Consider the following 12,587-nt stretch of genomic DNA (forward strand, 5'->3'; position numbering starts at 1 on the left):
GCTATTCAAGAAAATAGGTAAAACTTAAGACAACATACCTTTACTAATTACGAGTATAGCAAAGATTAGTAAGTTTCTGTTGTCTAATTACGAGTATAGTAATGATTAGTAAGTTTCTATTGTCTGCATCTGTACTGGATTGTTCTAGTTTAGGGGCAAGATCGATAAAACACAGACACGCTTTTGGGATGAAATTCTGCTTAACAGATATCCCTATCAATATTCTCGTTCAGTCATTTATTCAAAAAAAAAACTTTACACACAGTTATAGGGTATTGAAATGAAAAAAGAACCTTTTTAGCATTCAAGCATGTTTTATATTAGGAATCATCTTTTGTTTGGTTTCAATCACTTTCTTTGTTTCTTACCGTAGCACGATGGTTTGGTTCTGTAGCTCAGGTATTAGTCTAGTTACGTTAAAGTTGTCCATGACCCATTGCTGTGACACAGAATCTATACAGTGTTCCAATACAACCCGTGGACCACTACTACTGCTTAACACTGTCAGACATTTTTGCGTTTGCGAATGTTTGATATGTTTATTCTGTAACGAAAATTCTGTTAACGGTGACTCACTTCATGTGCAATACATTTAGCTCCTTTAACAAAAGATAATAATGAGATTATGTGTGGTATAAATAAAGAGATGCTGTAAATATGACACTTATTTACGAAGCATCTTTCCACATGCACTGCACTATATTTAATATTTTTAACGTCTCCATGAAATATTTGATATTTAAAACACTTTTTTTATGATAGTTAAGGACGAGATGAGCAGGACGTTTAGCTGATAGTAATCGATACGCCCTGGCTCATAACAATGCAATGCCGCTCAGGATTCTTGAAAAACCCAAAAATTCTGAGGGGCACTACAATTGCGCTCGTCACCTTGAGACATAAGATGTTAATTCTCATTTGCCCAGTAATTTAACTACCTACGGCGCCCTTCAGAATGAAACATAATAATCCTTACACATTACTGCTTCATGGTAGAAATAGGCGCAATACCCATACGCGTGGTACCCATAATCCCACTGGTAGATCTGCATGCTTCAATTGGAAGCCCAATCATTGCGCTGACAGCTATTTCGACCAACGTATCAGCCTAGCAATCTAATGCAGAAATGCTGCTAGTATTCTTGGTCCACTTCCCCGTAGTTTCTACATCATGTAACCTTTCTCTCCTTCCCACAAGCACACAGCCGGTCTAAGGTTCGAGTCTCCTTAGGACACGCCCCGCGACTGTTGTTGCGTAGTCTTTGCGGCATCCACGGCTCACGTCCTACTTCGCTGTGAAAGTCAGGGCTGCTAACAGCACAGAGGAGGTTTTAGTCGGTATGGGGTGTCCACTACGCGGACACTCGAGTCCGACATATTACGCCCCGTTCCGGGGCGTAAATACGTAACCGTATTTCCTCCTCTCAAAAAAAAAAAAAAAAACATGTAACCATAAAATGTATTGTTAATATGACGCAGTGTTTTATTTTTAATAAACTCTTTAAACCTTGAATAGCATAATTGGCAAACAATGATGTACCTAAACTTAAGCAATGCACCTTATTGTTAAATTATTTTTTAATTCTATGTATAAATTGGCCAGTGTTTCTTTGTACGTTCTTCTCACTTTTTTTTCAAACATAAATACTATACACCTATTTTGCTTGAGACTTACTATATTTCATAACGAAAATATATTGATAATTCAAAAACGTTATTATAACATGTTATGTTAAAATTGTGTCGAGTTTGTGCTTATTCTGAAGATGCAGCAGATGAAGAAACGTACCTTTGTATCGTAAATCCAAAGTTGAGTTCTCAAATTATGTTCTTGACAATGATATAAAGTTATAAATCCAAACACAAAATCCAGGCACAGTTCGTCTCTTCCAATTTTACCAACCTTCGTGTAAACCCAGAACTAGAAAATTACTCTTAGTTAAATGGACAAGGGATTTCAGAGGGTGGATTTTATTACAAAAGATGGTTGAATGTGGCTTTATCTTATTTATGCGGAAGATATTCAACTTAAGAAAGATAGACGGCATGCTTTTTTCAATTTGCTGAGATTACTGTATCAAATAGTTTTTAACAGGTATGGGGAGATTATTAACACGCATAAAGTAAACTATTTTCTCGAAATTGATTTATTTCGAATTCTTTTTGATGTCCTTTGAAACACTACCACCGTTTCGGAAATAAATGGCGCTCTGAGAGATAAGAAATGGTGCACGAAACTCTCCCAGCATTATTTTTCATTGTTATTGCTATAAATAATCATAATTATTGGCGCTAGCGTCGTTTCGTAAACAAGTGTTCCGCATATAAATGATAGTAAAAATTATTAAACCCTTATTATAACAAATATATACAACGCGTTGAGAGTATCCAAAATAAATTTCTAAAAATTATTAGCTTTCGCCTGAAAACGAGACATCTCGACAGCTATAGTAGCAGGCTAGCAAATTATAAAATGATATCCTTGGAGGATCGTAGGCAAATCCATGAACAGATATTTTTATATAAAATCATTAATGGGATGTTGGATTGCCCGCAGCTATTGAGCAAGATAAATATTCATTTGACAACTAGAGCACCTCAACTGGCCAAATATAAACCGTTTATACCTGATCGAGCAAACTCTAATCTTGGATTTAACTCCCCACTTTTCTTTTTTTTATATAAGAGGGGGCAAACGGGAAAGAGGCTCACGGGATGGGGAGAGGTGAGGCAATCGCCCATGGACATCCGCAACAACAGGTGTGTCAAGAAATGCGTTTCCTTTAAGGTGGGAGTATGCTTTTTTCTTGAAGGTCCCTAAGTCGTATCTGCTCGGGAAGACCGCTGCCTGTAGTTGATTCCACAAAGTGGCTGTGCGAGGCAAGAAATTTCGAAAAAAACGCGCGGTTGTGGAATGCCAGACGTCTACGTGATGCGGATGGTAATTTGCACGTAATATCCGATGGTGGAATTCGGCCGCTGGAATCAACCCGAACAGCTCCTCTGAGCACTCCCCGTGATAAATGCGGTAGAAGATGCAGAGAGAACCCACATCTCTACGCAATGCTAGAGAATCAAGCCGATCGGAGATGACTTGATCGTCGATGATTCGAGCCGCTCTTCGTTGTATGCGGTCAAATGGAAGAAGCTGGTACTGGGGAGCACCCGCCCAGAGGTGAGAACAGTACTCCATGTGAGGCCGAATTTGCGCCTTATAAAGTTGCAGGCGGTGGCTTTTAGTGAAGTACTGTCTCGCCTTACTGAGTACACCAAGCTTTTTAGAGGCCAGTTTGGCCTTCTCTTCCAAGTGACCACGGAACTGAACGTCGCTCGATATATCGACGCCAAGTATGCCAATACAGGCTGTGGTAGTTAGAGGAGTGATCTCGAATCGAGGGGATACGACAAAGGGAGACTTTTTAGTGGTGAACGCACAAACTTGTGTCTTCTTGGGGTTGAATTGGACTAAATTAACTCCCCACTGAATAGGCTGTTGCGTCAATACAACACTATAATTTCAAACAAGCGATCTATAGATGTATGGATATACAGTAGCACAATTTAAGAGAAACCTGACACTCTGATTAGTAAAACGTAATGACCTAATTTATAATAAAAAACGCATTGACAAAATATATTGTACCTATATTGTATTTTATTGATTATATTGAAGTTACTGTATTGTAGCTTGTAATGATTTGTGGAATTAATTTATCTCTTTATATTGTTTTAACATGTTAGCGTTATAGGAATTCAATTTAATTTTATAAAATTAAGAACTAAATTGTTTGTATGTTTATGTGCATGATGTGTTCAACTGTAATTACAGAAACACGATTTTTGAAATTTATGTTCCAATCTTATGAATTGTCTTGTGTATTGAATACACAAGGCAATACACTGTATTCTGTGTTGGTGGACCTTGAATAAATAAATAAATAAATAATCTAGTTCCAGACTGTCTGATCAGTTAGATCTGTGGAGTAGTAGGATTTACCACAGAGCCATTTTTTATTAAAAATAAAAATATTTTTTATTTACTTATTAATGCCTGAACAGTGACTAGGACTTTATTATAAAAGTGTATAACATTTACCCTTATAGCTATTATTATTATCCCTTATTTCTACTTAAAAAAAGTGTTGATTTTTGTGACCGTATTTGTATATTAAACATTCATAAATGTACTGACAATGAACTATTTGTAATAGAAATTGAGAACTTGCATGAACATTAAATAAAAATTTTGTATTTATAGTTAAGTCTTCAGTTACAACAATTTTTGTGGATGAAGAGGACAAATCGAGCATACGGGTCAACTTATGTTAAGTGATCACCGCCGCCAACATTCCACTGCAACACCAGAGGAATAACAGAAGCGTTGCCAGCCTTTAAGGAAAGTTACGTGCTTTCTTTGAGAGTACGCATGTCCTATCATCCTGGAAATACCGCTGAAAGAACCTCAATCCACAATTTTGTTGTACGTAGTAGAAACTTCCAGTTACCACTGCGAGGTTACTTTGCACAGGATGCCGGGTAGAATATAGGCACCACAACGGCGCCTTTTTCTGCCGTGAAGCAGTAATGTGTAAGCATTATTGTTTCGGTCTGAAGGGCGCCGTCACTAGTGAAATTAGAGGGCAAATGAGACTTAATATATTATGTCTCCAGGTGACGAGTGCAATTGTAGTGCCGCTCAGAACTTTTGCGTTTTACAAGAATCCTGAGGGGAACTGAATTTTAATGGGCGGGCGTATCAATTACCATCAGCTGAACGTCCTACACGTCTCTTCTCTTACAGTCTTAAAAAATATTCCATAAAAACCCAACTGTTGAGGAACGTCACCATTTGGATGATTTTAAGCGAATTGCAATTAAAAATTTCAATTTTCATCAGTACCATTTCTGATCGCACTAAATTTTGAAATTGTTAATACTTGCTTTTATTCTATTCGTTGATGCCCATAAATTTGTGAAAATTATATAAATGAATGCTATGAATAATAATATAAATCAAAAATAAACATTCAAATGAAAATGCGCTCTAAAATAATATATATATATATATATGTATACGTACTTGATTTCCTCCATTCGAATGACATGGATAGACATTTACTGAATCTTGAATATATTGTAATGAGGAGGAGGAGTCGAGACACACGGCGTAGTTGCCCATACTATAAATCTGAATAATAAAGCTTAGATTGAGCTCAAGTGCCAATAAAATTCGTTAAGGATACCAGTAAATGTTACTACATGACATTTAGAATATACGGTGCATAATTCTAGTACGGTTTCTTTTGATACAGACAAAATTTGTGTTTCTAATTATAATAATATTATCACTGTCTGATCGCAGGGACTTTATTGATCTCTGTTTCCTGAAATATATTATAGATTTTTTTTTAATTTTTTTATTTACATATATCAAGTAGATAGACATTTAACTTACATCTATTTACTCGCGAAACGTTACGTTTATCGGCGAGATGCGCTGATTTTGATACATAACCTACTAATAATAATCTGATCATATACAAACGTACCATAAAATGGTTTTAAAATTAAATTATAATAATGTAAGCTGCGAATAACTATATTATTATGATATATTATATTTCTATACTTATTACCTTATATTATCTAATATTACATTCTTAAGCTTTCTCTTAAGTAATCCAATCTTTATCTTGGGGGTCTGTCTTAATATGTCCATATTATAAAATACATAGGGTAGCATATATCTATCTGTACGTTTGCCATAATAATTGGGTATTATATTATTAATTAGCTTTTGCTCCCTAACCCTTCTAGTATTATATTTATTATGTAGTGTCTCTTTATACTTTTCACTATAGTAGTATTCTAGATGGAGGGGTCTATTGCCTAAATCTATTGAGTATGTTTTGATTGGCGGTACCAAAGCGTATTGCTAGGTCACATATTCAATAAAATTTGAAAGACAAAATGTTATGAACGATGCGGGATTCGAACCCACGTCCTCCGGCGTTCCGTGCCGGTGCTCTAACCTACTGAGCTAACCGTTCATCGCATCGTTCATAAAATTTTGTTTTTCAAATTTTATTTGCGTATTAATAAAATAAATCCTAGAAGTGAGGGTTATCACTTTTGAAAAAAACATAACATATTGTTTAGGTTTAGGTCACATATTATGAACAAACTAACGTCCAGGTTAAATTAGCTAGATTGAATCTAGGAAGATCCGCCCCTTTGTATTCAATAGTTGTCACTTACAACAATTTGTTTGAAAGCCAGTTAGATATTTTTCGGCATTCTGCTCGATATTTCAAAAAAAATGATAAAAAATTTATAAAAGTACTGCAAGATGGTTAGTCATTGTTCGCAGTTATTGTTTATTTATTCTTTTTTTTTTTCTTGTTTATTATAAATAAATTATATAAATATTAACATTGACACACTTTTAGACAAATTATCTTGCCCCAAACTAGGCATAGCCTGTACTATGGGTACAAGACAACGATATATTTAATACAATATACTTACTTAAATATACATAAATACATATAAACATCCATGACTCGGAAAAAAAATCAATATTCATCATATAAATGATTGTACCGGGATTCTAACCCGGGACCTCTAGCTTAGTAGTCAGGGTCACTACTATTCGGCTATATGGGTCGTCAATTATGTAAGTACTTTATTATTTTTCTATGAGCCATATTTTTCAAAAATTTCTTTAGCTTTAAGTTGTAAACAAACAATGTTATACCTAATATGCATGACGAGTTACGGCCGTTCCCAATATACTATATACAGATAGAGATAAATTACTACCTTCTACTGTTAATTAGCTGTCAATAATCTGCAGCTGTCCCAATATACCCGATAAGTCATTCTTATCGCCTTATATTGGGACGCGTGAATTGCAATTTCCATACAAATTTTATATCGCTGGTAAGCTATACGTCGTTCCATTGACAGACAGTGTTAACGGATAAGATGAGTTACCGTCGATAAGTTTATTGGGACGGAAAAGTCAACGATAGTTACGATTTTTTATCTCAGGTAGCCCACAACCGGAGATAGACTGAATATTGGGAACGGCCATAAGCCTATAAGTGGAGTGTTAATACAACATTATGAAAGATTTTTTTAAATGTGGCCATAGTTTTAGATTGTTTTATGCACGTTGGCTTCCTAATAAATAAATATTTTACATTAAAATGATGATGAAATATATCATATTATGTCTTACTTTCAGGTACGAACTGTCTGCGTTACAGATTCTAGATGTTATTCCTTGTGTCTTCGATATTTGCGGCTCAATAGACCAAATACCAATACTATATCTCCAGTCGGAGCTGACATCTATTTAATATATTTGACCATATCAATGAAAGTCCAACTTAACTGTTTTTAACCGACTTGAAAAAAGGAGGATGTTCTCAATTCGTCGGGATTTTTTTTATGTTAGTTATCTCAGAACTTTCGACTGGGTGAACCAATTTTGATAATTATTTTTTGATTGAAACACCGATCCAGAAAATAACAATAGTCATAACAAGAATTAGAATAAATTATTAGATTGTATAAAAATACGCAATTATATTATTACGTTTTTGTGCATATAATGTCTATTATTTGGAATATTTTTTTTGAAGTCGGTTGTTTTTTTAATAAAGGCAAAGTAAAGTTATTCCAAATTTTAAACTTTTTGCCATTATCTTACCTTTGAGACTACAGAATTACATGACAGGGAGAAGTATTTTTAAGCTTGGAGTAACTTTACACTACGTTTATTAATAAGACAGATACTGATAATGTGCGCAATTACCTGCTTTAACAACATACTAAAAGATTTAATGTTCAGAAAGAAAGATTAATTTAATTACATAGTGAAAAACCGAATTTAGTATAGTAAGCACATTGTTATTTTTATATTTCCTTATTTCACCTGCATTGACAACTTCAATTACTCAAATAGCGGTTTTGAAATTTCTCAACTTGAGATAGACTATATCTCTTATAATTTTTCGTTTGCCGAAAAGCCATGTATTTGTCAACCAATAACAAAAGCTTTATCTCCAAGTAATATAACGGCCAGCCATAACTGGACACTTTCAATACTTGCAACGGTTGAATCACGTATACCAAACGGTCGGCTGTTAATCAACCGTCGCGTTGGTAAACATATTTTAAGTTTAGATTTTATAATGTGTTGATTTTATGGAGAAATAGATGGAAAACACAGAGGTTTCAGAACGATACTACATAAGAGCTTCAAAAAAATTGCAAACAACTCCGAATGATCAAGTCATCCCCGATCTTTCCGATTCGAAGAGATGTTGGTTCTCTTTGCATCGTCTACCGCATTTATCACGGGGAGTACTCAGTGGAGCAGCTTCGGGTTGATTCCAGCGGCCGAATCCAACCACCAGACTTTATGTCAAAATGCAAAATGCCACCCGAATTATGTTGACGTCTGGTATTCCACAACCGTGCGTTTTTCAAGAAATTTCTTGCCTAGCACAGCCACTTTGTGCAGTAAATTAACGGCTGCTGTTTTCCCGAATCGATACGGCTTAGGAACCTTAAAAAAGCCGTTAAGGTCGGCAACGCATTTCATGATACCTGCTGTTGCGGATGTCAATGAGCCTTTTGCCCGTTTGCCTCCTCTTATATAAAAAAAAAAACACTTTTGTTAAAAATCAGTATCACTCCTGTAATTCTTCTGGTATTGCAGAAGAATCCATAAAAATCAATCGTTAAAAATAGTGAGATAATATTGCAATCAGCATTAGTACAATTTAGAGATTATGAAAATAGTAATGAACACGAAAAATAATGTTTGTCCTAATTTTAAGCTTTCATTAATATATATATCTGGCTTTGTGAAAGCAGAAATCATAAGCGAGCTGAGTTTACATAAAACACATAGGAATAAAGATAAAATTGCAATTCGCGTTTAAAATACATTAAATTTTAAAACACACCTGGCCGTAAGCTACGTTTTCATCAGGCAATTTCATTTCGGGATATACATTATGCAAGTACCATTCAAAAGATTTACATTTCAATTCTTCTCGCAATTCTTTCCGCTTCGTTACATCGCCAAAATAGCCTTTTACATATCCGATCCTTTGATAAAAGTATTTGGCATAATCATCTAGCCACACCTGGATTTTATGACTTAGTCAAAAATAATGAAATGTTATACATAGTAGGTAAAATAATGCCTTTGCGAAATCTGCACATAATCTAGTTAAAGATTGGTTAAAGTGAAGATTTGTTAAATTATTTGAGTCTCACTTTATCAAAGTTAGAGCAATAGCTTGAATTTTTACTAGGATATAATTAAGCAATTTTTCATTGAAATATCTTAAGTTTTTTTCTAAATCAGATATAATATATTACCTTAGCTACTCTTACAGAATTTTTCTTAAAGGATCCTCTTTTGTTTCTATAAGGAAACTTTTTTCTAAAAACATGCCCCACACGTGAACATGGCACAATTTCTAACGAGCCACCACACATCCACGCTTTGAATGATAACTCTAAATTCTCCGCTCCCCAAATATCGAAATCGTCATCATAATAACCAAGGCGGGCAAAGAATTCCATATTGATAGCGTAAAGACCTCCAGATATTGTGGGTGTTTTGACAGGGGCAGAGAGGTGAGTACGATTTTTCCAAATATTTTTTGATATTGGTATCCATATAAACTTGAGCTCCCAATTGAATCCTCCAATGAGTAAGTTGTCTAGACTCTGTGGTAAATATTCAAATGTATTTCCTTCAATGTGGTCTACAATAGGACTGGCTACTACTGTGGGGTCCTGAGATATGCGTTCTAGCAATGGTTCTAACCACCCTGGAAACAATAAATGCAAAATTCAAAATAGACGAAATAAAACGGAACGTCTCAAACTAGGTACTTACTATATAAAATATTATAATGAGAATTTTGATTTTATATATAGTTCTCGTATATTCAAACAAAAAAAATCTTATAACTATATGATCAATAGGTATGACATAAATTAAAACTATCATTACTGGGAAGCATACCAAGAATACTGGCAGCATTTCCGCGTTCGATAGCAAGGCTAATCCGTTGACCGAAATAGCTGCCAGCGCTTGGGTTTTCAGTAGCCTCATATATAATAATATTAATATTTTTATAAATTAAATTATTATGCTGTGTATCTAAAACAATGTATTACCAGCAAATGTACCGCTAGTTTAAGTGCTAAAGAAAATGCAGGTGAACTCAATATAATAAAAAATCATCGAGTACATTCAAGTCTATAATCACAAATTATGCATACGAATATGGGAATATTTATGCCTGATGAGAAAAATTGTGAGTATACATAAACTAAACGTATTGAAGATTATCTTACCTTCAGTACATTCACAATGGCTGTCAAGAAAGACCACTACTGGAGAAACGGCATTTTCGGCACCAATTATTCTTGCTTTTATCAGTCCAATGCGATGACGAGACCTTATCAAAGTTACCTTTGGTGTTCTTCGTATATAGTCTTCTAACTGCCCCTTTAGATGACCTTAAGTTTACGGATCAATAAAATATGATATGTAGAATCAAACATGTTATTTAATAAGTCATAAATCTTTATCGTCATTAAAAATCATTAGTAATTATTAATTTAAATCACTTCTGCATAGTTTATGATTCTATTTTATGAACAAATCAAGATTTGTTATTGTCAGAATTTGTGAAAAAAATACTATGCTAATTAATTTCCTTAAATATTAATTAAAAAATATTATCAATACAATCCAGGCTTCTTACTATCAAAAAATTAGCATTTGGTTTAATATAATATACAAATTACAGTTAATTTTAATTAATATTAAGTAAATTATTCAAGTTATTCTGCAGATGAAGAATCCGCATTTAAAAAAATAAAAGTGAAAACGATTTTATAAGATAACCCAAAACTAAAACACTATTTTTATTTTAAGATCAGCCGTTTGTACCTTCGTCCTGCTACTGGTAATTTGTCTTTAATATTTTTAAAAGGCATTCATTTTCTCAAAATTGATTCCTTTAGAATTATTTTTGATGTAATTTCTAATATACTAGATACTACTACCGTTTCGAAATCAAATGGCGCTCTGAGAGAGAAGAAGCGGCGCAAGAAAATCTCCCAGCGTTCTTTTTTTGCGCTCTTTTTAATGAAATATAAAGTATTGTAAAGTAGTGTATAAAGTAGTGTAAAATAATCATAATCTAGTCCCAGGCTGTTAGATCACTTAGATATTAGGCTTTCGAGTAGCAGTATTTACGACAGAGCCATTTTATAATAAAGCATTTAAATTTATTTATAGATAATATCTGAACAGTGGGACTTTATTATAAAAGTATATACATTTACCTTTAAAGCTATTATGTATCTTATGAAGCCTACTAGAATTAGTTACAAGCAATCCTTTATTTCTAGTGTTATAATAATGAAAATCACTATTAAAAGCAAAAAGGTGACAATTTTTTGTGAACGTATATTAAATTTTCATAAATTGACAATGAACAGCAATAATATTTATTTCTCTAAAATTTCTTTGAGACACTGTGCATATATCTGTGCGCCTAGTATTTTTGTATCAGAAGTATTAAGTATTGGTTTGAAGTACTTAGTTGCCGGTAGTTGTTCATTATTAATTTTAATGCACCGCATAATGATAACCCACTCAATACATGTAAGCATAATATAGGACGTTTCTGAATGAGAGCTGGGTGCCATTGACCCGAAGGCTGGTTTCCATGCGAAATCGTGGATATATTATAAATTTGATTTTATGTTTGTTTTATTTTTCATTTTTATTGAAGTGAAAACTCTTCTTAACATCGTTGAAAAACTAAAACTGATATAAAACTATTTTATCAAAACAACAACTATAATAATTTATCTGCTATGAGATATTCCGATAAAGTACTCAATAAATCTAAAACCCACTCACTCATAGTAGAAAAATCGTCAAAGAGAATTATCTCCTTTAAAAGATGTCCTGGAGACCTTTGTAAAACTGACTCGATCGTTCTAAGTAACGTCGACCACGCTTCGTTGTGAAAGCAAATCACTACAGAGGCTTCTGGCAAATGATCCGAGTTATTCTTTTGAAAGCACCTGGAATAAAATTACATTTGTCACTAACTGAAGCTTTCATTTAGTTTAGTTTTCATTCAAAGTGCATTCGAATTAATCAACAGACGTTGGTGTGGATTTTTAACAAATCTTTTCATAATGGGTTAAAATTTAAATACTTTTGTATGAATTACACAAACAAATATATAATACAAGACTAAGATTACCTTATCAACTCTTTTATGGAGGATAAATAAGCCTACGTGTGTCCTGATTGAAATTAATCACTACTGCCCATATTCTTTTGCAACACCAGAGGAATCACAGTTGCTTTCCGGCCTTTCTTGACGAGGCGGCCAGTCCATAATCGCCAAGGCGGCCAAGGTAAGGTGGAAGGCATTGGACCATGCGGAAGGTCACCAAAGCGATAGACAGATCAGATCAAATATGCTGTGGGCGGCCCAGTGCATGGCTGTATACGACTTATT

The 12,587-nt window shown here is 34.0% G+C and overlaps 1 protein-coding gene across 1 annotated transcript; it reads right to left on the reverse strand.

Moving 5' to 3' along the window:
* Positions 1 to 338: 338 nt before the first annotated feature.
* LOC126968482 (putative polypeptide N-acetylgalactosaminyltransferase 9) lies at positions 339 to 12,049 on the reverse strand. The gene is made up of 5 exons (XM_050813550.1): positions 11,975 to 12,049; positions 10,393 to 10,557; positions 9,403 to 9,860; positions 8,982 to 9,164; positions 339 to 544 (listed from the first exon to the last, which is right to left on the reverse strand). Exons 1-5 carry the CDS (start codon positions 11,976 to 11,978, stop codon positions 365 to 367), a joined length of 990 nt encoding a protein of 329 aa, XP_050669507.1. The 5' UTR covers positions 11,979 to 12,049; the 3' UTR covers positions 339 to 364.
* Between the last annotated feature and the right edge of the window lie 538 nt (positions 12,050 to 12,587).

Source organism: Leptidea sinapis, chromosome 15 (assembly GCF_905404315.1).
Source record: "Leptidea sinapis chromosome 15, ilLepSina1.1, whole genome shotgun sequence".
NCBI lineage: Eukaryota > Metazoa > Arthropoda > Insecta > Lepidoptera > Pieridae > Leptidea > Leptidea sinapis.